Below are 27,706 nucleotides of genomic sequence, written 5' to 3'. Positions count from 1 at the left end.
CATGTGTTTGCACATCAGCCCTGGCAGCTTCCTGGGAAGAATGCCTTCAAAAGCTGTCCTCCAATCATTGTAAACTAGTTTTATAAGCACATTTTAAAAGAATTCAGGACCAACCGGAAGCTCAGAGAAACGAAGGGGCACTGTCCAGTAATATATTTTATTCTACTCAGAAGGCAGCATATCTCAGTCCCATACTTCAATAGGAAAACAACTGGAGGGGAAGGGATTGTATCTAATCTCCACCACACACCCCCAAAGGCGCAACGCAAGTCTATTTGCCCTCCAGCTGCCAAATCAATACCTACCAACAAACTTTCAATATTTTATTTTGACCGCACTGCTCAATTTTCAAGCTCATCTATCAACACCAACACCAACACAGGTTTCAAAGTCAGGAACCATTAAGATAATAATTTGGGGTAAGCTGTCAAAAGAAAATCAGGAAAACTGTCCAGCTACAGAAGTTCAGCTGTGCGTTTTTAATATCCAAAGGCAAACATACCCAATGACAGTTCTTTCTACTTAGATGACCCTCAATATGAATGACAATCAAGCAAATCATATGGACTAGCAGGTACCATGAACTTTTATCTTTTTTTTTTTTTTTAAGTTTATTTATTTATTTTTGACAGAGACAGTGGGAGCATGAGCTAGGGAGGGGCAGAGAGAGAGAGGGAGACACAGAATCCAAAGCAGGCTCCAGGCTCCGAGCTGTCGGCACAGAGCCCGACACGGGGCTCGAACCCACGAACCGCGAGATCATGACCTGGGCCAAAGTCGGACGCTTAACTGACTGAGCCACCCAGGCGCCCCACCATGGACTTTTATCTTAACACACTTATTAAAGCAATTCCTCACCCTACATACTAAGCACAGACTACATCCAACCTGGGACACCTTTCATATGTAGTATTCTTTCATTCCTCCCCAGGAAGGAAACAGGTGGAGCCACAAAGAAGAATGGAGGGAGACCAAAATGAGGGAGAAGAAGGAAAAAAGGAAGAGAAGAAGGGAATTGAAAACGACAAGGGTGAGCCAAACAGTTCACAAGTGAGCATCTGGCACTGACAGGAGGAACTGAGCACAGAGTCTGCGGAACGTGCTACAATCTGGAAGGAGGGCGCCAGTTTGAAAATGGGAAGAACTGAAGACAATCCTGTTAGGATTGGGGGTGTAACTTATCTAACCAAAGGATTATTGCTGGACGCCCCACTCTCTAATTCTCTATTAGTCACAGCTTGCTCGATTTTCCCAAGGGCAAAAATGTCACCAGCTCAGTTTAAAATTTCCTAAATAGGGGCAGACTAGGTTACTACCAGATTTTATTATGGAAACAGATTCCAGCCTAAGCACCCAATTCGGGAGCCTCCCTCTGACTAGCCCAATATGGTTTGGTTATAATCCCCGGGCAGAGGCTCGGCCTGAGGCTAGGGCAAGGGTGTGGGGTAACTCAGAGGCCAGTCAAGTCCTGATCACTGTGGTATAAACACAAGCGATTATTTCAATTTTCTCCAAAGATTATTTTTTCAGGGCAGCCCAATAAACCCAATAATGCCCAGATTTACTAGAAAATTTTTTATTCATTTCCCCATGCACCAGAAAGTAAGCTAATAACATCCCACTGAGAGTGCTGTCAGGCCAAATCCCTCTGCTGCTGAATGCACTGGCAGGATCAATCTCCCTTCGCTGGCCATCCCACCATCCACTTTAGGGCAAGACCCTGGGGACCGCTCCAGATTACCCCTCCACACACAGTGTCACAGGCACAAGCCAGAGTGGCCCAATCAGTGCCAAGAAAAGAACAAACTAAAAAAGATTAATTCACAGATGTTCATGCATTTCACATACACTGTGCCCCATGGTCCGTTGCTAGGGCAACGGGAGACCACCAGTGCGAGCTTTATTGGCTTTATGAAGTGCGTCTCGGGGACTATAGTCCGAGAAATGCTGCATAATAATAGTGTGGCTTTTCTGAAGCCTTGTTTTGTGCTTATCCACATTTAACCTTCTGAGCATTATGAAGAGGCATCGTTATGCACGGCCTTCAAACCCTCCCACCACCACCACCAAACTGCCCCAACTTTCTATCTAGAAGCATTAAAATGTATCTCCTGGGGGTCCATTTTGGGAAGATCCACGTTAAACTGCTCAACCAGTTGCACTAGGGAAAAAAAGACCTACAACCATTTAAAAATCCCTCTATTAGTAGTGCCACTGACCACACCAACGATTTCTGAGCAGCACAGAAGCTACTACAAAAACCAAAACGTGCATATGCCCCTGACTTCCTATGCTCGGGAAAGACCCTTGCTGCTGAATATCACAGTTGGTTTTAACCAGCAGGACCAGCAAGCCTTGTCAGGCCAAAGTCTCTTCCCAGGGGAGAGAACTTTCTGCAATGATGGGACCGTTCCACACCTGCACTGGGAAGGCAGTCACGGCAGCCACATCTGCTACTGAGCACATGACAGTGTGGCTAGCTGCTGCCACGAAGCTAGTTTTTAAAATTTTATTTCATTTCAACAAATGTAAATTTGTAATGCTTCACGTGGCCAGTGGCTACCGTTTTCAGGCAGTTTTGGAGGCTTACCGAAACAACTAGGTAGGTTTTAAAAAGTTCACGAAGTGCTGTCTCTTCACGCTTTTAGTTGCTGCTTAATTAACACAAATACGACTCCAAGTAAACGTACACAGCACAGCATTCAGGGCTGGCCATGGCTCACTGTGCTGGCTCCAAACAGCCGCTGGCGGCGGCCTAATCAGCCCGGTTCTTTGTCCAACGGGCCCAGGATGGAGACTGACATCCCCTCCCCCCACACCCCACCCCAGGGCGGGAGGTTAAAATCACAAATGTCACAACTCTCAGAGCAGTAGCACAGATCAAGTGTTAATCTAAAGGGAAGGGGTGGGTGAGGGGGAGAATACAGGCTGGCTGGGTGAGGGAGGATCTGGAATGAAGAGGAGAAAAATAAAGCCAGTGAATAGATCAATAGAAGCAACAGCTTACATTCAGATTCACAGGAGAAAGAACACACCGAGACAATCATTTCCTGGGAAAAGCTCAAGCCTAATGAGAATTTACTCTGCTCCTTTATGTGACAACCAGCCCTTTTGTGGCACGGGCTTCCTGACTGACAGGAACCCAGGGCCCCTTAATAGGATTTCCATATTATTTCCAACACCTGCCCAGAAGTTATTTGTTTACATTGAAGGAGGCAAGATTCTCAAATCAGACATCTGCTTCTAGTTCAGGCATATCTTAGGAAACCATCTAGAAAGCAGCTTTGTTACCATGGTGACATTTTTATTTTTCCGCCTTTAGTTGGCTCAAAACATTAGCATTTCCAATTTTATTTTGTTGTTCAAAAGGCCAAATGTCGCTCAAGAAAACAGAAGTTTAAAGAAAGATAAATGAAGAGACTACTCAAAAATTTCTAGAATTAAAATGACCATAGGAAAGAGTAAATCAAAACGAGGCGTCATTACATTGCCTACTAGCTTCTCTCATTGGGTGGCATCGCTAAACCTGTTTACCTTCCCCCTCCCCTCTCCTCTTCCCCTTAAAAATCTGAATACTCAGCAACTTGGAAAGCACCAATTTTGAAAGACAAATTCAAGAATCCTTAGGGTGTGATACAATTAAATAATGAGTCCATTTCCATGAAAAAGAATTCCCCTCGCTCGACCCTATCACCGTCTTAAAAAAGCTCACTTACAACAATAATGCTTAAGACATTTTAACTTCCACCTCACTGCAATTCAGTACGGGGGCGAGGGGTGTGAAGGAAAGGAAAGTGTAAGCTTTTCTTGAACATTCAGAGGTTGAGGAGGGGATGGAATATTAAACAGCGAGGGAAGAAAGGTAGATGACGCAGGGGTGGGTTTCGTGCAAGGGCATGCTGTTGTTTGCAGCCTGCTGCTGAAGCTGCACGACTACGGGAGGCACTGGACCCGGGGGTGGGGGGGGACCGTGTTTATCCACCACCTTCAGCCATCGCAAAGAAACAGGAATCTAACTAACTTACGGGACTAGTGCTGGAAGCCGGACATGCTTTCTAAAGCATACAGAAACAACTGGATTGGTTCAGAGTAATGCATCTGATAAAGCTAAAGTAACGGTACTTTTGTTCACTTTTTAGATTCAAAGGAAAACAACGAAGCAGTTCAACGCTAACATTTAAACTTCCAATCTGGCAGATCTAAGCAGCATTTATTGAGTCTCAAAATATGATTTTATTACTGTCATTTAATGACAAGCTTATTTAAAGGAATCTAAAATTCTTGCAGAAAGCGCTTCTCAGCCCTCAGCACCCTTCCTTTCTACTCTGTCACGACACCAGAATGGTGTTCAATCCTGCCCCAACGTGGCTGGCATGGCCATAATTAGATAAGACTCCTCTCTACACCTGACATTACAACCCTTAGTAGTGATGGCCCTCAGGCGTAGGGAGTCTTGAACTCCAGACACACATGAATTACTTTAAACCACCACAGAGTAAAATACGGGAGTTGGATACAAGTAAATACAATGATTTCCAGCAAAAATGATTCAACAAAGCCTGAGAGGCAAGAATGCACAGCCACCCTGAGTGGTTTTGTAATGTTGCCAGAGTAGGTTATGGGTGTTACTGTAAAACACAAAAAAGATGGTGAACAAGTCTTTGGAATACTTTTTTTGCAAGAACTATCTACATTTGAAGAAACAAACACTTCTGAAATTCAAGGGCCAGTAACATTAATCTCAGGCCCTTCCACAAAACTGAAATGTTAGATATTAACTTTTCAAGAGATGAAATGCATTCTAAGTAAGCAAATTAGACACGTTAAACATCAGGATGAAAATGTCTAATAACGAAGAGGGATGGTTCACGGAGATAAAGAAACCACCCTTGCCAAAAATCAGCTGGGGAAGAACCCCCCCCCCCCCCCGTAATTATTCCTTCTGCCTGCGTGATCCGGGGAGGAGGGCACAGCAAAGGAGCGGCACCTCTCCCCCAGTCACATCATTAATCCATTTGTGCCTGCCACCTGAGGACCAGCTATGCCCTAAAGATATTTATTCATCCGTTCGACAAACAAACAATTACAACATATTTTCTGGAATTAGGGCACCTGTTACATTTCACACAGCTTACACGCCTGGAGGCAGGTATCAATTAATACTGAACAAATTACTGCATCATAAACCCACAGAACAAAAGTTCCCAGTTGTCCCTCGATAAGGTAACTACATAGTAAAATGCACATTAGAAACAGATACTTCTACAAAGAACAGAAAAGCAACAATGATACTCAAACATTTCATTACAAATTACCATCTTATTTTGGAAAACTGAAGAGTTAAACATTAAATGCTTGAGAAGCCTACTTTAAAACACTAAACTATCCCCTAGGCACCCCACTCCCAAAATGAAATAAAACTGCCACTTGTATTTATTTGGCTAATGGTGTGGCCAACTTTATTAATGAAACATACCCTATGGTATGAGATTTTTATTGTGAAGTTCACTTGTAGGGCAGAATTAAATGACCTAAGAAAACATCTACATTCCAAATGCTTGAAAAAAATACCTAGCAGAATAGCTTTGCGATCCAGGGACCTGCCACTGTGACACAGCTTAACCTAGAGGGAGAGAGGATTCCTAGCAGGGTCAGGATTTTCCTAACTCTATTACAATTCCCTTCTTAACTAATCCTTGATGTGTCATCCTATACAGTTCCACAAAGAAGATTAAGATTTTTGCCCTCAAGGAGCTAAAAATTTAGTGGGAGAGAACTTTATTCTGTTGGAGCACAGGGCATCTAGGACACCACGCACAAGGAAACAGATGTACTTAACGTATTTTAAAAATCCTACTTAAAAACCTATTTTTGAAAGCCTATCTTGAGTCATATTTACGTTGGGAAAGTGGAGTTGGATTTCAAATACATCACAGTGTGTGTGTGAAGGTTAAAGGACACAAAGAGAATTCCATTTATCAACGATCAGCATCATTTGTAATACACCTTTGTGTATTAATAAACCTCATTAGATTGCTCATCGCCAACACGTACACGCAAACCAAGGGGTCATTCTTCTACCCATTCTCCCATCGTAAGAAAAAGACATTTCCCGGTACGATTCAGCAGAAAGTATTCTTGCCACCACCAGGAAGCACAAAGAGACATTTAGAATATGGACCATTCTACAGGAAGCCCAGGCCAGGTTCGTCAACCAGTCAGTGGCAGAGGGAAAATTTTAAAAGTGAAGAAAACGCCTAGATTACAAGAAACCTGAGGGTATTACAACAAAATGAAATTGATCCTATGTGGACCCCATTTCAAGCAAATAAATTATTGGAAATCATCAAAGAAGTTTGCTTGTAGGCTGGATATTAGAAGCTATCAAATAATTATTTTTACCGAGTGATTAAAGGCATTACGGTTACCAAAAACATGTCCATTATTTAAAGACATGTGTTCACTTTACACACTGAAGTACATAAAGGCAAAGGCATGCTATCTGGGATTTGCTTTAACATACTTCAGCAAAGGAGGAATAGATTAAAATGTGGCTGTAAATTGACAGCTCTTATACCTCCATGTTAAGTATATGGAGGATCTTTGCACTATTATCTCTATTTCTAAGTTTTTCAAATTTTTACTAGCAAAAAAGAAGGCAGAGTCACCCCAAAAGCTTCTTTTTTGAGGATGGCACTGCCTATGTGACCTTGGACAAGGCCTTAGCACCTCCTCACGTCTGAAAGACGAGCATATGCCAGCCTCCCACCTTCGCCGCTGAAATCTAAACTGAGCTGCACGTGCAGCAGTGGGACTGAGTAAGAATCCACCGTATTTTTCCCTAGGTTAGAGCGGATAAGCTGCAGCGTCCGAGTTACAGCCCTTATTTAGATACATCCTTTTCTCAGAGTACTGATGCCTGAGGGGAAAAGAGGAGACAATGCAAGCTCCAGTAGAGTTTGGTTTAGGGCTGGTGTTTTGTTTATACCGTCTTGCTAGTGTTTTATAGATTTCATCTACTCCTCTTTTTAATCTAGTCTCCTATCACTTTATGCCTTTGTCTTTCTATAACATGTCCTTCTAAAGTCTACAGTAATGAAAGATGGGAATCAATCCCATCAAGCTTTCTCCCACATGGTAAAATGCTAAACATTCCCATCTTAAACAGGTGCATAGGGGCGGGGGGGGGGGCAGCATTAAAAACAAAACTGACTGGGCCATTGGGTTATCCCCTCTCGCACTGGTCCCCCTTTCTTCTTTCTCAAGTGGCTTCTTCTCCACTTTCCCCCACACGAGACATGCCAAAGGGTTAAACGTATAAAAGGCACACTTTTTTCAGACTGATACTCCTTTGAGACAGGAAAAAAACCCATCATCAAATCATACAGGTCACACAAGATCCTGGAACAGAACCTTAACCATTAAGTCTTGGTGTACCAAGTAAAGTGGCAAACAGAAGTAATCATTCTGTTAATTCAAGCTAAAAGCCCACTTTCACCTGTAACACCCAACTAATGAGGTAAAAGTGCTTTCTTGGCCTGAATCATACACTTCAATTTTTATATAAAAACAGTCTTAGTCTAATTCTCCACTGACAAACCTTTACTGCCAACAGGAAAGAATTGGAAGCAAGAAGAAAAGCAACGTATGATGTTTTAATCATCTACATAGAATAAACACCAAAATATAGCAGAGGCAGAATACATAAGCATTGCCTTAGATATGACTAATGAGCAGATCATTCTGAAAACCGTGAAACAAACAAACAAAAAGAATTCACGTAGGAAATGGAGGGAAAACACAGTATATGCACTCACAGAAAAGCATTTTGGTTGAAAAATAACTACATGTAAGTTTAGAAAAATAAAGTGCACCACCCATACTTATGCTAGCAAGACTTACAAAAATTGTAAGTGCCATATTGGCGGACTGTGTGGAAACATAAACACGGCATTTTAAGATGGTATGCTGTTTCTGGAGATTAATCTGGCAGTGTACAAGTCACTAAAGATGATCATACTCTCAAGATGAGCATGGCATTTTGGGGAAAACAATCCAATGAAAATAGTAAGATAAAACCACCACCACTTTGGAGGGAACAAATATACTTGTGCTATATTTTACCAAAAAACATGGCAAATCCTTCACAGGTCTGATTCGAGGAGGTTACTGCATTTGGGATACATAATATATATTAAAAGGACTAATGAAATCACAAAGTTTGCACAATACCAATTTGAGAGGGGCCATGGAGTTTACCAATAGTTGGTGAGAGTGAATTTCGCTATTTTTCTATTTCTATTTAGGCTGGTCTTGATTTGGGTATCTGTCATTTGCGAGACGGTAGCAGAGTTGTATAGACATTTGGGGGTAATAAGACTAATTGCTCAACCTCAAATTCCTACCAAGTTTTGGGTAACTTGGCCTTCATACCTCTGATTCATCATCCTCACCATCAGCCGCTCAGATAAAAATGGGAGAGTGATGTGAGGAGCCTAATGATTTCTCTTCATGAACTGGTGCCACCAGCAACTGGGCAGCTCCTGGCAGGATACGGGAATGCCACTTTGGAGCCAACCAACTTTTACCCCTTTACCCTCAGGAGGCACGGGCAGTGCGAGGTTCCACCACACTAGAGAATGTTCCCTTGGTTTCGCTTATGATGCTTCAAGGCATGAGAGAAATGGTACCGTATGTGCCGGAAGATGGTGAGAAAGCCCCCGGTCAGGAGAGAGAAGTGGGAGCCCCACTGTGGGAGCTTCTTGGAGAGCTAAATTTGGGCCTTCCAACCTACCCCTAAGGAGAAGAGTGGATCACGGTCTGTGTTTCTGGGACCCAGGCTTGGGCATACGGAGTTACAGAGAGCCAAATGAAAAGCAGGTGCCCTGGACCCTCGCGTCAACAGCCCTACAATACACCCCATTCTGGTTTCTTGTCACCAAATAAACCGATTCTTGGGCTTCTACAGTGCTTTCTCATTTAGGTCCATATTTACCTTCTTCACCCTTGTTGAAAAACTTCAGATACAGATCTGTAAATAAAAGGCTTAGGAATGAACTTGGCTACTGGAGCTATAGAAAACAAGATCAATAAAGCCAATAGCATAGGTTTAGTGGCCACAGAACCTCCAAGAAGAGAAAGGAAAAGGAAGAAAAAGGCTCAACACTTTCACAAGTGAATTTTTCTCATTTTACTCGACATCTAAAAAGGTAAGGCACCTTAATTATCTGAATCTTTACAGTAAGTTTAAATTACATTTTATGAGCTATTCTGAAATCTGCCCTGTTTAATAATCTGTAACGTCAAGAAAACATTTTAAAGTGTCTCTCACAATTAAACCCATCCACAACCTTGTATAAATCAAAATTTTGCTACCATATCAAAATGTTACACTGGGGCTGTATAACATTGCCCACATCCTCATTACATGCAACACTAATTACTACCAGCAGATTCAGAATTTTCTGCACATTAGAGGCTTTTAGAGGAGCTATAAAAAATTTCAGGCACCATTAATTTAAATTTGTATTGAAATTTCCTTTTGACAGATGGCCAAAAATTACTTATTATTTAGAGCACCAGAGCTGCCTGTTTGCACATTAGAAGAGGAAAGGGAAAAATTAAAAGCAAGAAGGAAATTTATGTCACGTTCATTACCTGTTAAATGTTAAGGAGCATTATCCTGCATGAATAAATTATTTCATACAAGCCTGACTCCAGCTGCAGGCAACTGGCACGCTCCGGCTGATAAAAAACCATCTCGAGTCACACAGCAGACAATCATAAAAAGCCCCTCTTAACCAGGAGCCACTTAAGGGAGGATGAGGACGATCAATGGAACAAGCAACTAACTTTCCCTGAGCATCACAGAACACATTGCCGAAAAACAGCAAACTTGTTTCACCTTGCAAAGCCACAGCACAACCCCAAAGCTGACACAACTTCCAATTTGAGAATGCTAACCGACGAGAAACATCTATTTATAGCTACCATTCCATAATAAATCAAGGAAAATCATCCACTTCTATTTGCTTTTTGTTTTCCCCCTGGCTGCTGGCTATATAGACACTCACTCCCAGACTCATCCTGAATGATTATAGATGATTTCAAAATACACCCTACTCTGGCACAAGGGAATATAAAATGTAATTGACGCAAAAGTGTGCACTGGAGTATAAATATTTTCATAGTCTTCTGAGAGTGGGGCAGGACAGGAGCTTTTGTTTAGTTCACTGGCCTGCCTGAAGGTATGTATTCATCATAAGAAGGCAGGGAGTGTTTATATGCCTGGCCTCAGAATAACTAGACAGGCTTTCCAAGGGCTGCTATCAGCTAATGCTGGTGGATGCATTTACGCACTACTTCTAAGTACACGTGTGTGGAACACTTACCACACTCAGATTAAAACTGCTCTTTTAAAAAATCTACATATTGATATGCATATTCTACAACAAAATACACAACTGTAAAAGCGTAAGTAAATAATTCAGTGTGTGCAGTTTCAATTGTAAATGTTGACATTTCTATGGGTGTACAGATGCCCTTTCAAATTACAAAGACTCTTGAAGGGTAAAATAGATACACTTAATTTTTATTTTCCATTATGTAAGGGTTTTGGAAAAAAGGACAAGGAGTCAAGAGGCGTTCAAAGGGAGAGCACATGTGGTTTCAGGGGAAGATTTTAGTCTTCATAAACATAACTTCATTAAAAACTACAAGAGACAGAACTGCTTATAATCCACAACAATCAACTGTTGCAAAATGTAAGGAAAAGTACTGACAGCATCTGTGCATTGGCCGATGCTTGAGAACTATGCTTTCCTTCTAATCTGTACAAAATACAATACATATTACATATATAATTATGCGTAACACACGGGCATATTTACACCGTGCCTGGCTCAAAAGTGATCGAACGATTTTCATATTTTCCTCATGTCCTGCTGTGGTGGCCTGTTTTTCTTGTTTGCTTACTATATAAATTCAGGTATCCTGAGTACATCCCATTCTGGGGTTACACAACCACATCCAAATTATTAGGCCCCCAATACTTTTCCTCTTTCCCTACAACTTGTCTATAAAGAGATATAGAGGCAGATAAGAGAGATGCAAAACTTAAGGAGAATACCTTATTATACCAGGAAACAAGATGTTATTCAATGGGGTCATACCTTTTAGATCTAAACAAATTTTTTTTTTTTTAATTTTTTTTTTCAACGTTTATTTATTTTTGGGACAGAGAGAGACAGAGCATGAACGGGGAGGGGCAGAGAGAGAGGGAGACACAGAATCGGAAACAGGCTCCAGGCTCTGAGCCATCAGCCCAGAGCCCGACGCGGGGCTCGAACTCACGGACCGCGAGATCGTGACCTGGCTGAAGTCGGACGCTTAACCGACTGCGCCACCCAGGCGCCCCTAAACAAAATTTTTTAAGTTTATTTATTTATTTTGAGAGAGAAAGAGAAAGAGGGAGAGAGAGAGAGAATCCCAAGCAGGCTCCACGCTCAGAGCAGAGTCCAAACGGGGCTCGATCCCACAACGCTGGGATCGTGACAGGAGCCAAAATTAAGAACGGGACGCTTAACTGAGCTACTTCAGGTGCCCCGAAGAAAAACGCTTTAAAACAAATGTTTTGTTAAGGAGTTTTGTAGGATGGAATTGTTTTCTAAAATGAGACTAAGGTACATTTCTTATCAATCAATTTATTTACTCTTCATTATTATTTATCTTACAGCCAAAGCCTAAGTGAAAAGAAGTAGTTATTCTTTGTCACACAGCAAGACATAATAAAATGAGCACTGCAAGCCAGATCTTCTGTAGGACAATCTTGGTCTATAAATCAGATTGTGACAGAAAAATAAGACTGAGATTTTCAAAAACCTCCCACACACAACTGAAAACAGTCAAAAAATGCAGCTGACCACTATTTGGTAAAGCCCACCACATCATTCTGTACATTTCGAAGACTCCATTTCTAGATTTATTCAAATCATTTAGAGACCTAGTAAGCCATTCCTTAATCTGTGGGTTTGAGTCCTACCTTGATGGAGTCTCTGTCTACAGGCAAAACGGCAGCAACACAGGTGGTGGGAAGAAGGGAAAAGAAAAGTACCAGTTAGCTTACATAAGATCATCCATTTATCAAACTTGATCTCTGCTAAATAATAAATGGCACAGATGGCAACTTTGCATTCAAGTTCATTATTAATGCCATTCGACCAGATCCACACGCAAAGTGCCAATCTACCTTTGACACAATTTCAGAGGCCAAAGCTGGATACTCAGATTATTTATACTCCTTATTGACTTGTCCACTTACAAAGATGTTTATAGTCATGCTTCAGCTCTGCATCACAGCATTTAGGTAACTGGATGACAACATTACAGTGTTTCCAACATCAGAGATGGGAAATTTATGTTTAGGTGATAAAAATCATTTACCCAAGATTGTAATTCATGGTAATGACACTGAAAGAGGAGTAGATATGAAGTTTTAATTACAACCACACCCTTCTAATGAATGAACCACCCTTGTGCTAACTAAATTCCCACAAAGGAATGCTGGGAGAAATCTTGTTTGCTTTTCTGCCATTGACTAATAAAAATTATCGGTAAGCACCATACAAACAGACGGTCACATCAAAATATCTCATATACTTTAACGGAGGGAAGAAACCAATCTAGAAGGAGCACAACTGTCCTTTAAATCAATTATTTGCATAAACAATTGTGCTGTTCTTCTAGGAAGAGATGAGTTCATTTCATGCTTCCAGACAGCCTGTGTGAGAGAGGTAGTTAAATCAACAGATTTAATTTGGGCTGCACTTTCTCAAGTACTAAGACTACTAAAATTGTTTTCTCACCTGCAAGATTTTTATCGCACCAGATAGGCTGATCTGATTTATAAATAATAATTGGCTCTGTTAAATTATCAAGTAGTTTCTATCAGTAAGTCTTTTCCCAAAACAGAGGAGGTCAAAATGAGCTGTTAATGCCACTCACTATTTCAAACATGGAGCACTGTGGGACTTCATTACTGATCTAGACTTGGGGAACACAGGAGGTAGCACGGGGTCAAAGGCAGTAACCAGGAAACAGGAGCCCTTGCCTTTGGGGACTGCATTAACTCTTGCTAACCGCTAGGGTATCATTTGGAAAAAGACTGCTTCCAATCATTAATTTCCCTTCTATCAGAAATCCTTTGTCGAGTCAGTCACTGGTAAAGTTAAATCCAGAGCCAGAATGCACAACGGTATCCAGAACCCACCCTCAGTGGCAGGCAGGTAACAGCAGATTGACATCTTGAGGTAATCACTCACCTCTTTGGTGATCATTGTCATGGTGCTTCTTCTCATCTTTAATTGGAAGGTGGGACTGGCCTCCCAGGGCACTGGAGAGGGCCAGGAGGCCAGCACTGCTCCCAATGGGAGGAATGGCTGGGGGCTGAAGGCCGGAAGGGTGTGGGGTCAGAGGCACCGGCAGACCATGTCCATGTGACAAATGCTGGGCCTGGAGTTGTTGCTGCTGTGAGAAATGAGACACAGATATTGAACTTGTTCCCCACCTCCACGTCCCCCCACCCCCCTCCAAAAGAAAAGAGGTGCAAACAGATCATGGAAAACCCAGCACCCATGAAGGAAAGGTTCCTCTTTTGTATACCTATTTTTTAGAAGGGGAGGGAGGGAGATGTATAATGGAGAAATGCCCTTAGATTTGGGGGTTTTGCACTTCACTGTGAAGAACTTAATTCTCACTGAAATTAGCTAAGTAACTTTTAATAGCCGAAAGTCAGATTTCTTCAAAATGTTCATATTTTGTTCTCCAAAATATAAGGCCTTGCTATCATACATTTCTAATCAAAACATATACGTGACTAACTGTTAGAGCAGTTATGGTGAACCAAAAAAAAGCTGAAAATTGAGAAAATTAGCGTTAAACAGTTCTCCCAGAACCGCTGCACAGCATGCAGCAAGAGTTAATTTGAAAGAGAAAACCTGAATTAACAACCCAGAAAAGGAAACTGGTTGCAGCCACCGTTTTAAGCCCTTTAAGTGTCCTCAGTGGTACTTGAGCAAATTACTAAAGAAAATCTAATGTAGCAAGGCCTGGGTCCTCCTGTAGGCTTGCTCAATAATGCTGAAATAATTGGGCACTCTGTGCACGTTTAGTGATGCTCGAATGGAAAGCTAGAGGCCTGCCCTTGTACTCTTCTCTAGCGGCCGCCTCTGTGTTGTGACAGGTTTATCTGAGGGGGACTGTGATGCATGCACCAGTAACTGTGCTGACAAGAGTTTAAAGTCATTTTTACCAGCACACTGGCAACACATGGAGAAAGCCCTCGAGAGGCTGGAATGGGAGTGCTTGACCTCAGCAGAGGCCACATCAAGCTCAGCTACAGGAACTGCTCTGGGCAGGCCTTGCTGCCTCCCAGGAGTGGGGAGGAGGAGGGGGAGGTGACAGGAGGGCGTGAAGTTAAACATGTCCCTCAACAGGAACCCCCTTCCACTGGAGACCCTGCTTAACAGTGCTGGAGGAGAACAAGTGCTGAGAAATTCTCAGACTAACTTCTGTAGTGATTACATTTTAATTAATGCCTCTAAATAAATCACTTGTCAGGTCTATCCTATGACAGCCAAAGAGGCTTCTATAATCTTTCCAAGTAGGACTGCACAAAATAGCTTTTAAAAAAATATGTGGGGCGGTGTATGCTGCTGCCCTTCGCTGGCAAAAAGGATCCTGAAATGCTTTTTTAAAAGTGTGTATGTGGGGCGCCTGGGTGGCTCAGTCAGGAAGGCATCCGACTTCGGCTCAGGTCATGATCTTGCAGTTCACGAGTTCGAGCCCCGTGTCGGGCTCTGTGCTGCCAGCTCAGAGCCTGGAGCCTGCTTCGGATTCTGTGTCTCCCTCTCTCTGCCCCTCCTCTGCTTGTGCTCTGCCTCTGTCTCTCTCTCAAATAAATAGATACTAAAAAATTAAAATTATGTATATTTATATATAAAAAAATATTTCAATGAAAAAAGTATTTTTTTCTCCTCCCCAAGTGACTTTTATTTCCTTCCTCTTCCCCTCTACGTGTCTTCCTGTGTCTGACCATAAAAGTCAAAGTATAGCACTAATTAGCTCTTTTCTCCAATTGACCCACAACTATTTTCTGGCTACATGCAGTTAAGATACAATCAATAAAGTAATGACACTTTCAAAGCAAGTTTACATGTATAAAACAGAAAAACCGGAGCAGCATTCCAGACTTTCCACCAACTCACACCCACCCTGTGGTCTTGCAAAGCACGAACTGTCTGGACAGTTCAAAGTAATGTGTTTTTTCATGTGAGTAGCCAAAATCATGTTCATGACTCTTTATGTACTGTCACTTAGTTGTGACCAAAAAGTATGAGCACACCATCATATGTCCTAGATGTGCAGGAAATAATGTCTATGATGAAAGCAAGGCCTTTAGGTAAATACATGGCAAATTTATTTCAAAACCTCATTCCACTGAAATAACCACACAATGCTCCAATTCCCTTTCTCCTCTAAATGGCCTAATACTTCGTGGGTATGGGTCAGGCGTGTAGCCACTTTCTGCCTCAGATCAGAGTTCAATTGGCAAGCATTTATGAAGAGCCTGCAAATGTGCCTCTCTTCTCACCTTCCCTCGACTCTGAACTCTGGGAGTCTACATCCGACTCAAACCCTAGCTCACTGCAGGCACCCAGACTCAGAATATCTGGGCAACTTCAAAATATGTATGTCTATTTCATTAGACAAAAAAAAAAGCAAAAGCAAAGAAAAAAAGCCCTCAGTCAAAAACAAACCTTCAAAGGTGCAGGTGTTTCACTGTTATTTTCTTCTTGCAGGACAAAATAGAAACACTATCATCCTCATGTTTCCAGTCAACCAGGAACTGTTCAAAGGCAGAAAACACAGCCCTAGAGGCTGGTGCACAATATGCACTCACTATTCTACCTCAAAGCAGCTCTGATACCACCTGATCCTCCCTCCTCCATGCCCACCTGTGAGGAAGGAGGGGCCCTTTTCCCTTCCAAGGCTGAGACCCTTCCCCACCTCCCCAGGCCATCAGGTTGTGGTCGGCCCCTCTTCCCTTCCATTGCTGTCGATTCTCCAGCGCCCTCCCCTACTCCTGCTCTCTCACCGATCTTGTCCTTCTGCTAGCAAGCCGGGTACCAGCATCCCTAGCATTTGGTTTAAGATGAACTGCCCGGTGAACGCTGAAAGAACCCGAGGTAGCGCTTTTTCAGGAGGGAAAAAAACACTATATTTTAATCACTTTTTGTGGCCTCCATTGCCCCTAACACAGTGCCCTGCACATAACTGGCACTTGATAAATGTTTGTTAAATTTAATTAAAATAACCTTCTTTTGCCCTCTTCGGCTGCTGGCCTGTATAGATATATCCTTGATTTTGCACAGCCAAACTTCTCTAAAAACTAGTGTAAATTTGCTCTCTCCACTTCTCAGCAACCCCCTCCTGTACACACATACACACACGCCCTCTTCCTCCTTAACCCCTATAATTTGGATTCCAGGCCCACCCTTCTCATACGACTGACCACCTAGATAGCAATTATTTCAGGATTTTACAATTTTCTTTCTCTCTGACACACATGCAGCCACAGACCGCACACCCTCCTTGCTGAAACCTTCCTTTACCTGCTTCAGGAATACTGTAATGACCCCACGACCTCTCTTCACCTCTCTCAATGCTCAGCCGTTAGATTTCCTTTTCAGCTTTTTCTTTTCCTGCTCACTAAAGAGAACAGTCCGCAACTGTCTGCTCCTCTCCCATACTCTGGTAGCCCAGGTCTAACTTCTTGCCAGACAACTCTACCTGACAGTCCAATATTCCCGGAAAATAAAAATGTTCAACACAAACGCCCTAGGTAACTTCCGCTGGCTCAAGTTCATCAACCACCATCGATTTGTTTTTCTTCTGTGCGCCTATATCCATTATCACCAAATCCTATCAATTCTCAAATAATTCCTTAAATTTCTACCACCACCATGCCCGGAAGACCCTTATCATACTTTGATGACAGCAAGCCTCCATTAGCTCACTTGAATTCATCCTGCATCACCACCGGCATGTTCTTCCCCTCAATTCCTGTCATCTCCCATCTCTTAAAACCACCTCACCCTGATTTCACCAAGTTGTAGTCAGTCACCCATCCCAGCTCACCTCCTGTTTCACTTGTTCTTCAAGGGCCTCTCAAACGTTCCGTGTCTACTATCTCACAAGACTCCCTGCATCATTCACTGCGTGGGCTGCCTCGTAAAGGTACTGTCATTCACCTTTTTATGGCTAAGAAGACCTTGGGCTTGCCAGCGAGACTGAGAAGTTCTGCAGAGAAGAGACCAGCCTCAAGCCTCTGTACCCCTGGCACCTAAACTCACCCCTGTTGAGTCACAGGACCATACATTTAAAGCTTTGGATAATTAGATTTCCACTACATACGAAAAGAGTTCCTACATACCTTTGACCTGGCTTCCGTTAAAGTTGATAACTTACATAACCACAGAAATGATCAAAACTAAAAACAACGCAGTAGTACTACGTTACTATTAAGTAATTCCCACGGTACTACTGTTACTATCACGGACTTGGTTCAGATTGCTCTGGTTTTCCCACTAAATGCCATTGTTGTGTCCTAGGATGTGACATTGCACTGAGAAGTTGTGACTTTTCACATGTCAGCATACCAAAATTACAAAGCCCTTTCAAAGATCCTAAAAATGGCAACATTCAAATTACAGTCACGTTGTTGACTAGAATATGCCTGGAGAGTAGGAGAGAAAAAAAAGAATGAGAAGGGGCTACCAGGAACCCATTTCACAAGTCATCCACTAGCCACACAAAATATCAAACAAAAAAGCACACTCAGTAGGGTACCCTGTAGAAAGGTGTGATTTTAAGCAAGTGTTTAAAATACAAAACTTTAAGACAAAAAGGAGATTAAACAAGTCACCCAAAGATATACGACAAAAATGTAAGACATATGCAGAAATAATACGGTACGTCTGAAAATGTTTGCATCGATGAATAGACCACTTTCTGTATTAAGCGGTCACGTTTAGGTTTCTTTCTGAGTTCACACTTAGAAACTACCCTACAAGGAAGTGGAGTGGCAGTGCACACTGACACGAGTCAATAAAACAAACATACAAGACACCGTCTTCTTTAAATAAAAGCACTGAGTCACCAACCAACCAACCAACCGAACCACACCCTTTCCTCGATTAAAAATAAAATGGCTTCAATCTGTCAAATTTCGAATAACATTCAATAATTCAATACAAAAAAGAATCTCTTGTCAAGTCTTCTCATCAACAGAGGAAAACTCAAAGCAGATTCCCAGGAAGAGGCCTCAGGTTTCACTGGATATTATTCCAGATCTGAGAGTTGCATAACCTAATGGCCCACCCTACAACCTGAGCAAAGCTTGCTGATGGGGAATCCATGGCGTCCTCTGTCCTCTGATCTCTGCCCCATCCATGTTAATTACAGAGCAATTAACCTGCAAAGGTTTACTACTTTATCCTACAGTCATGCTAAGAAACGTAAAACTTCCTTATTAAAGACAGAACGAAAAGAAATGTATGTAGAGTACATAGTTCAACATTGACCTGTCGCTAAAATAATTTAAGATAAATCCCCATTCTAATTACAAACAGAAGTTGAAAAATAACAACTTGTAAGATAAAAAAGTCAAAAATCAAAGAGAAGGGCATTAGACTATAGTACCAATTAAACATTAAAAGAAAATATACTCTGTGTAACCATTAACTGAGAAAAACATAGGGAGAAAGATACATATCTTGGAAAAATTCCTCTCATAGAGCTCTCTAGACTGTTACTATCTTTAAGTTGCTTATTTAAAAGGGGGGGGTGGGGGTGGCGGAGAGGAAAAAAACAAACAAACCCAAAACACTCTTATCTCAACCACAATACAAAATAAAAATCCTCCCCCCCTTCCCTTGATGGGCCATTGAAGAGAATAAACGTTAAAATGGAGTGAACTTTAAACTTAGACAAGTAAGCGTTCCATTAAGATAATTAATTTAATTTTGAAAAATAGCCAGTAATTACTTCTGAAAATATACAGCAATGAGGTGGTAGACACAGCCTCAATTCCGTTAATAGCTTTTTACCGGAGTTTCTGTAACAAAGAATTATTTCCCCGCAGTTTCAAGTTTGGAACGAAGGGTAGAAAGGGACTTGCGAGGGAATCAAGTTCACAGGAAATGTCTTTTGAAATGTTGTCCTACTGCAAAAAAGGAGTTATTTTAATCAAATGACACCAGCTGCGGGAGCACCAGGGCCTGACAGGCCAGTGAGCAGGTAAGTCAGAGCCTCCGTGCAACACAGATCCCTGGCAATCCTGGACAGCTCCAACTGGACACCAGACAGTTTTCTTATCCACCACCCCGGCGGCAATGAGCGTACTTAGTGCCGTATCTTCATTTCTTTAAAAAAAGAAAAAAAAAGTGCATGGCGAGCCCACTACAGAGCGTTAAGAAAGCTACCAAAATTAATGGGGAGTGACAACTGGGACAATGAGCCAACTAGGAGGTTTTGTTCGGCTGCCAAAAACTTGAGGCACGTAAAGCATTATAAAGAATAATAATTGTAACAGATTATAACACATCTTAAAAAACAAGTTTCCAGGAGTGGGGTCCTCGGCACCCAAAGAAAACAGGTGGGGCTGGGGGTCATCTGGGGCCCAGGACTAGGGAACGGCTTCCAAATTCACAACATCCTTCCTCCGGCTGGCCAAGGTGTGCGCAACGGAGCAGGTGTGACGTGAGCCAACCAGGAGCCACTGTGCTGACAGAGAAGCAACGGGGGACCCAGTGACCTTGAGAGAAGCCTGGGAAGGGGAGGCAGCAGACTGAAATGGAGCGAGTCTAGGGAGGGGCCCAAGACTGGGCTGGTGTCTACATTCTGTGAACTGTGAAGATGCCCTTCTGTGAGGACACTGGCTTGGGGGCTGGGCTGAGTCTGGGAAAAGAGATCCGGAATGGCACTCAGGGATGTACCGCAACGAGGAGGCATCAGAGCCACCCAGCTGGGATCACAGCCATCTATGGAGGCAAGGGCCAGCCACTTAACATTTCTGAGCCTTAGTTTCTTCACGTAAAAAGTGGAAACAGTTTTAAAATCTATCCCCTGAGGGTGCTGGGAGAATTCTATGAGGTCATGCACATAAAACCTTTAGCACAGTGGTTGGCAAGTAATAAACACTCAATAAATGGTGACTGCTATCACTGGAAAAAGGTATCCAGAAGTCCACACACACACACACACACACACACACACACACACACACACACACACGGTGGGGTGGGGGGATTCTTTTTTACAGAATATTACAGATTCTTTTTTACAGAATATTAACTTACAAGGAGAAAGAATTTAAAATTTACCATTTTGCCACTCCAAATGTGTTAACAGCATCAACAGAGGCTAAAGCCAATGGGTAAAAAATTGTTGGGGGGCCCAGTGATTCAAGTGTCAAGCATCAGCCCACAGATTACTGAGCTTCCCCAATAAAGTGATACAACTGTAAATATACAAGAGCACCTAGGTAGTATTTTTACTAAAATACTTAACCTGAATCTAAACATGAGGAAACAATCAGACAAATCCAGATTATGAGACATGCCATTAAGACTGGTCTAGAATCTTCCAAAATGTCAAAGTCACAAAGTAAATGGTTCAGGGACTGCTGTACCTTAGAGAAGATGGTAACAAAGACAGCTGTGAGTATTGAGTCATAGACTGGGGGGAAACTGCTAGGAAGAAAATGTGCTACCACAGACGTTTTGTGGATGACTGAGAATTAGGAATACAAACAATACACTAGATATATACAGACGTGTGAACTGTATCGCCCTTTTATAGGAAAATATCCTTGTTCATACAAGATGCACGCTGACGTATCATAAGGCAAACCGTCCTTGTGACGTTCGGCACACACAAAAAGGCAAAATGTTAACTACCGAGTCTACGCGATGAGTATACGGTGTTGACTTAACTATTCTTTCCACTTCCCTGTAGTTGTTGGGGTGGGGACAGTAAGATGTGCCCTTCTGGCCAAAAGATGGGGAGTTCTTGCTTCCAACAAGTATCTTTAGCAAAAGCTTGTAAGTGAATACGTGGAAAGAAGCAAGAATAAAAAGAACAAAAGAAAGAACTTTTCAAGCGGAGTTTATCTGTAACTGACTCCAACGACTTAAAACATGAATGAGACTTACTGCAGTGGAAAGAACCCGCATTGAGAGCAACCCAAGGAAGATTATCACTGTGAGGAGGATGTTTCTCACGGTCCCTGGGCTGGTCTTTAAGGGGAAGACACGTAACAAGCAAAGCAAGTAATCTTGTGACTCCTGTGCCAAGGACTGTATTGGATTACCTTGTAGTTTCACTCACAGACTGATAACGGCAAGAAAAGCAGGGGAAAAAATCCCCCAAATCCGATTTATTATGTTAAATTTCCCATCTGAGATCCTGTCAGAATTTTTTCTGAATTGGTCCAAAGTTTACCAGGAAAGGTAATTCTAAGCAAATTAATAAGAGAAATATAATTTCCTGGAGACTTCTTTAAGCTTTTGAAAGAATTTTTTTTTAGAGATTTTTTTAACGTATTATCTCAATGAAACCAATGATTCTATTTTGTGTTTTAGTCATTCAAGTCACCAAGCTAGGGTGTCTTGCTCAGAAGTTTTCTTTAGTTATTTCAGAGTCCTTTTAAAAAGTCAAGCTGTGTTTAAAAAGCGATACGCATTAGGTTCTTCAAGTAATCATGCAATTGACCTTCATAAGTAGAATGAATCGCAGATGATACCGAGATGTGCTGCTCTCCAAGATCTTGACCAAAGCTCCAATGTGTGCTATTTACATGTGTACACACGTGTATGTGCAGGGAATATACACATAAACAAAAGAAAATTTTAACAAACAATATCAAATAGTATGTGTAGCTCACTGTAATATTTTCTGTTCTCTTCTACTTCTTAATAGAAAATGTTGACTATGGTTCACTGAATTGATTTCACTGCACACTCAGTCTGACTCACAATTCGAAAAACACTGAACCAGGTTCTGTGATATGTGTGATATTGTGATTATAATAAGAATTATATATTTGGTCTCTGTCCACTATTTCTGGCACAGAGAATCCTTGAAAGATTTCCTAAGCAAGGAGGCTGCAGCCAAGGTGTCTTTTGTTATGTTAATGAGGTGACTTTGGGAAACCACCTAAAGATGGACAGGGGTGGCTGCTAGGAGAACCAACCATGTGATCAGAAGATTAGAACTTTCAGCCTCACTCTCTGACCCCAGGGGAGAGGATGGGGCTACAGATGGAGTCGCATCACCAGGGGCCAATGGCCTAATCAATCATGACCAAGCCTCTGTAAAAAGTCAAAAGGATAGGGGTAGAGAAACTTCCCAGTTAACGAACACGTGGAGAGTTGGAGAGAATGTGCACTAGGAGAGGGCATGGAACCTCCACACACTTTCCTCATACTTCGTCTTACGAATCTCTTCTCTTTTTCTGTCCCTGAGTTATATCCTTTTATAATGCACGGGTAATCTGGTTAGGTAAAATGTTTCTCTGAGTTCTGTGAGCTGCTGCAACAAATTAACAGAACCCAAGAAGGGAACTATCAGAAACACAGGTGACAACCTGGAGAGGGCAGTGGTGGAGGGAAGATGTCTTACAGGGCTGCGGCGGGAAGCTATGTCCAGGTAGACAGTGTCAGAAATGAGTTGAACTGCTGGAGAATCGCTTGGTGGAGTGGGAATCCTCCCACCCCACTGGAATGGGGTATAGAATTTTATAGGCCAACACCCACACATGTGAGGCCCAAGGTAAGTGTCAGTAGACTTTAGTGACCAAGGAAGAAAATGAAGTCTGGTGGGGAAGCCCAGTGAGCAAGGGAGAAGTAGGATAGAATGTAAATATGGGAATCAGATCATGGACAGAAAGGACTTCAGATTTTCACGTAAAAATAAGGAGAACTTGAGGCTGTGATGAGGTTTTTTTTGGTTTTGTTTTGTCTTTCAAACTGAACTTTTAGTTTTCCTTAATGAGCATAAGCTGGCTTGTAATCATTTGGTGGCTACATGTGCTGGCCAGTACCTTCTTTCAGTTTCTGGGCTTGGCTTTCCATTTTAAGATACCTTTTAATACACAGATGTTTTTAGTTTTAACTGGGTAACATTATCAATCTTTTTTTCTTATGGTTTGAGCTTTCTGTGACCCATTAAGAAATACTTCTCTACCCCAAGATAAAGATTCTTCTTGTTTTTTTCCCAAAAGTCATCAAGTTCTGTCTCTAATAAGCTTTTTGGATCGACACTGCAAATGATAAGTGGATCCAAGTTCACTTCTTGTACAAGAATAACCAACTATCCCCCCTCAGTAATACTCACTAGTGGCCATCTTTCCCTCATGGATCCGCGTGGCCCTCTGACATGTATGAATGGATCGATTTCTGAGTACTTTATTCCACTAGTCTAAAACAAAGACTAATCAGTATTGCGAGCCAGAGTATTAATAATTTGAAAATGTTAGAAGCGCAGAATGCTTCTGTGAGACTGTGAGAGTGGCCACAATGAAAGAAGAGAGACCAGCTGGGAGGGAATACAGGGATTCAGATCAAAAAGCAACAAGCGTTGCGGCAGTGTCAGCTGCCAGGAGTAGGAGTGAAGATAAGGTGAGGCAGCACTGCAAAGACACGGTTTTGGAAGGAGAAGGGTGCGAGGATAACTGACGGAATCCAGAATCCCTTGTTAACACCAGGCCCCCAGTAACTGGGTGGACGATTGGCCTGTTCACTCAGACGGGGCGGAAGTGACGAGGGGCGGGCCTACAGATACAATTTTACGATGTACTTTTTTCTTTTTTAATTACTTCATTTTCATAAAGCAATTCACAGGTTCATAGTTCATAAATTCATAAGTTCACAATTCATAAAGGTTCACAGAAGTTATAACTTCTTTAGATTAGAACAGTTTTGTGCATGAGGAAGACAAGCAGAATATAAAAAAAATTAAAAGTCATGCAAAATCCTACCAGCCAAATTATGGCTAATGTAATCCTGAGTCCATCTAGTATTTCTGTGAATGCATATATAAGCATTTTAAAACACAAAGAACACCATGCTATCTGGAAGTTTAAAGTTCTTCTTTTCCTATTTAGTGTGAATCAAACAACTTTTTCCCATATCCCTACTTACTGTTTTAACTGCATCACTCGTAATGGCCACATAGTATATGTCACTGCATAGCTATAGGAGAGTTCACTTCAGTGATCCTCATTTGTTTGGTTAAAATTTAGGTTGTTTTGGATTTTGATGTATATACGGAGTCACCATGGTGTTACAATGCATCAGTTAAGACAGTTCCTCTGCAAGTCATGGAATACCCAAATCAAAGTGGTCTGAATAACAGAGGTTTTTATTTCTCACTTAACAAGTCCAGGGTTAGCTGGATCACCTGGCAATATCAAGGTTTTGAGTCAACATGTCTCTGGTTCTCACGGCCTCTCTCATATCCCATTTCCACACCAAGATGACTGCCAAAGCTCCAAGTGTTATCTCATCCTCACACAACCATGTTCAAATGCAGAAAGAGGGCAGTTTCTCTTTCTGGGTCCTTCTGTTAAGGAGAAAAAGATATCTCCTTATATCTCATTATATCTCACGGCTGGACTTGGACAGGGTCACTGGCCCACAGCTGGACAGAGCACCTAGATGGCATAGCCTCCACAGCAGGAGGCAGGCTGAGCCTTCAAGAAACAACCAACAAAACCCGCCTTGACATCTATCTTTACTCACAGGCCGGTCTGTGCCTATTTGCTGAAAGAGACCCCAAACCACCCAGGTAGACAGCAGCTGAAACTTCTCCTTGCAACAGTTCTTTCTCCCAGATATTTGTTTGTACAGAGATGCGTCTACAACCAAGAAACAGCTGGGGTGAAAATACACGACTGCCACTTTGCTTCGGAGCCACAGCAGCACTGCCCCTGCTGGTCAGAGAAGATAATTCAGGTGCCTGTATGAACGTCACCTTTTCATAAACCCGCCAAGGGAAAAAGATGTATAAAAATCACAAGGGACATAGAACAGCTGTGGAGCTGCCTTAAGAAGGGTTCAAGAATGTACCCTTTTGAGTTTTCCTTAAAAGGTTTGTAAGGGTCAGTGCTAACGCTTGCTTATTAGAGCAACACGATTATTTCAGTGTGGAGTATTACGATACCTCATGAAGCCGTTACTGTTCACAAGCAGAATGGACAAGATTTTCTCCAGATGGAGAAACGGAAGCAGAAAAAAAAGTACACGGTTTATCCTAAGACAATAAAAAATTTCAAAAATAGGACTCCCCCAAATATACTGGCAATCCCTATAGATTCTTACATCCCTCCGCCTGGCCCTCCTCTGCCAGTATCCCCTTCCTTCTTCACTCACCCACGGCTGCCTATAGTTCACTTAGCCTCACACATCTGCTTTCACTGGGTAACTGCTACCCCGATGCTTGGTTCATTACCCAAGATTAACATGATTTATCCATCTTTGGATAGACCCCTCCCATGAAATCATGAGCACCGAAGAGGCAGGGACCGATTTTTAATCGTCACTGTGTCCCCGGAACTTGAAAGGGTGCTTCTATGAACAGGAAACAAATACAGTATTCTGAAGGAATATTTACTTGCCTGTATTTTTTTTAATAGGACTATATGAAGGGAGCTGCTAGCTCCAGTTAATGCCTCTTAATATAAACAATATTCCAAGCAGTCATTATCATTAACTGTCTGTTAAAGCTAAAATGTTAACGTGGCTAACTTATTTTCCATATCTGTGATGATATCAACAAAACGTAGCTTTGTTTTCTGTTGTTTTGTTTTTGTCTTTAAATTTGAGAGGAAAAAAAAACCAGGAGCGGGGGAGGGGGAGAAAAGAAGACGGGGGGGGGGGGCAGAGAGAGAGAGAGAAAGAGAGAATCCCAACTAGGCGCCGTGCTCAGTGTGAAGCCCGTCACAGGGCTCAATCCCATGAACTGTGAGATCGTGACCTGAACCAAATCAAGAGGCAGACGCTCAAGTGACTGAGACACCCAGGTGCCCCTTTTTGCTTGTTTTTTTAAACCATTAACAGTTCAAAAAAATTCCCCCACCCCCTGGGCAATATGAGAAACAAATCCAGTAGAAGCTAGCTCCTGCTCTCCAGGCTTCTGAACAATTGTCTAGCAATGTCTCCTTCTATGTCTCCTGCTACAGACAACTGCTTGGTAGCTGCATGCATTCTGCCAGGTATTTTCCTATTTCACATCAGGATTCTGCATGGCTCCACTCCCATTAAAACACAGGCTCACACATTTTTTGTGTCATGGGACCTTCTGGGAAAATAAGTCCAAAACTTCTCCCCTAGAAAATGTACACATATCCCATCCACCCACCCAGAACTGTGTCAAAATTTCAGGGAGCTAATGGACAGCCCGTATCCAAGAAGATCCAAGGACCTGGTTTAAAATACCTGATTTGGCAGTGGTGTTTGTAACAACTTTGATTCTTACGTGTGAGAGTACGTTACAGAGAGGGAGAAACACCGGATGAGTCAGGAGAAGCCAAATAATCTGTGCAACTAATACACTTCGGACAACTTAGACTAACCAATTAGCATGTGCATCAGGCACACCCCATTTCCATTTCCCTCGCTGAGCTCCGGGCACTGAACACTGGACAACCCTATAGTGGATCCTGGGATAAAGAGACCATTGATCCTAGTGTACAAGAAAGAAGAACACAGAGTTGAGGGAACAAATAAGGGACAAGGTCAGATGTGTGAGCTCTGAAGTTGGTCTAAGTTTGGAGCCCAGTCCCACCACTTCCTCTCCTGTGCGGCCTGTAGAAAACGACTTATCCCTTCAGAGCCTTGGTTTCACTTTTGGTAAAGCTGAGAGAGGGTAATACTATCTTCCGCATGGGGTTGATGTGAAGATTAAACAAAATAATCCATGTGAATCCTTAACGCAGTGTTAACCCAAGACAAATAAGAAACACTTGCTATGTTTTACTTATCTGTCTGGGGAAAAAGAATATAAGCCTAGGGATGTAAATCTAGAGAAATAACTATGACTCAAAAGGCCTTCTAGTTTTAAAATAAAAAATCCAGTTACCAGAAAAAAGCTTAGAAACCATACATTAGAAAACCAGATAGTGTTTTAGTGGCTATCTGCTCCAGCCATGCAGCCTACAGGTGAGAAAACTGTTAAATGAAATTCCTAAGAGCAAATTACGAGTGACACTCAGGATTGTGTATTTTCTACCAGTCGGAGAGATAGGGGTCAAAACACAAAAACTGCTCAAAATGGAGTATTTGTTCACTTAACAAATATTTATTAACCAGATATTTATTAAACATAATAAACTGCTGCATGTTTAGTGAACAAATAGTTACTGAGTACTTACTGTGCAAATATTTATTGAACACGATGAGCTACATTTGTTCTAGGCAACACGGCAAGAAAAGTGAACAAGATCTCACTTGCTAGTGAAGGGAGAGTGATGCATTCATGAACAAATAAACAGTAAATGCCGTGACAAAAATAGAACCGGCTAACGGGCCAGAAAATGAACTGGGTAAGAGCTACTACAGCCTGCTGGCCAGGGAAGGCCTTTTTCAGG

General features: G+C 42.1%; 1 protein-coding gene across 13 annotated transcripts in view; it reads right to left on the bottom strand.

The window, feature by feature from the left end:
- The window catches only part of TLE4 (TLE family member 4, transcriptional corepressor), a 142,775-nt gene that overhangs the window by 58,774 nt on the left and 56,295 nt on the right, over positions 1–27,706 (bottom strand). For 7 of the 13 annotated variants that reach the window (XM_086685053.1, XM_086685060.1, XM_086685057.1 and 4 more), the window contains 2 exons: positions 13,320–13,524; positions 12,041–12,057 (listed from right to left, as the gene is read on the bottom strand). In XM_086685053.1, the coding sequence (XP_086541179.1) occupies positions 12,041–12,057; positions 13,320–13,524 (222 nt within the window). The remainder of the gene's footprint in view (positions 1–12,040; positions 12,058–13,319; positions 13,525–27,706) is intronic. The other 6 variants (XM_086685054.1, XM_086685061.1, XM_086685058.1 and 3 more) reach the window with 1 other exon arrangement.

Source organism: Puma concolor, chromosome D4 (assembly GCF_028749965.1).
Source record: "Puma concolor isolate L17-30 chromosome D4, mPumCon1.1.hap2, whole genome shotgun sequence".
In the NCBI taxonomy this organism is placed as follows: Eukaryota; Metazoa; Chordata; class Mammalia; order Carnivora; family Felidae; genus Puma; species Puma concolor.
Note: the sequence above shows the minus strand (reverse complement) of the source record. Positions and strands in the feature narration are given on the sequence as shown.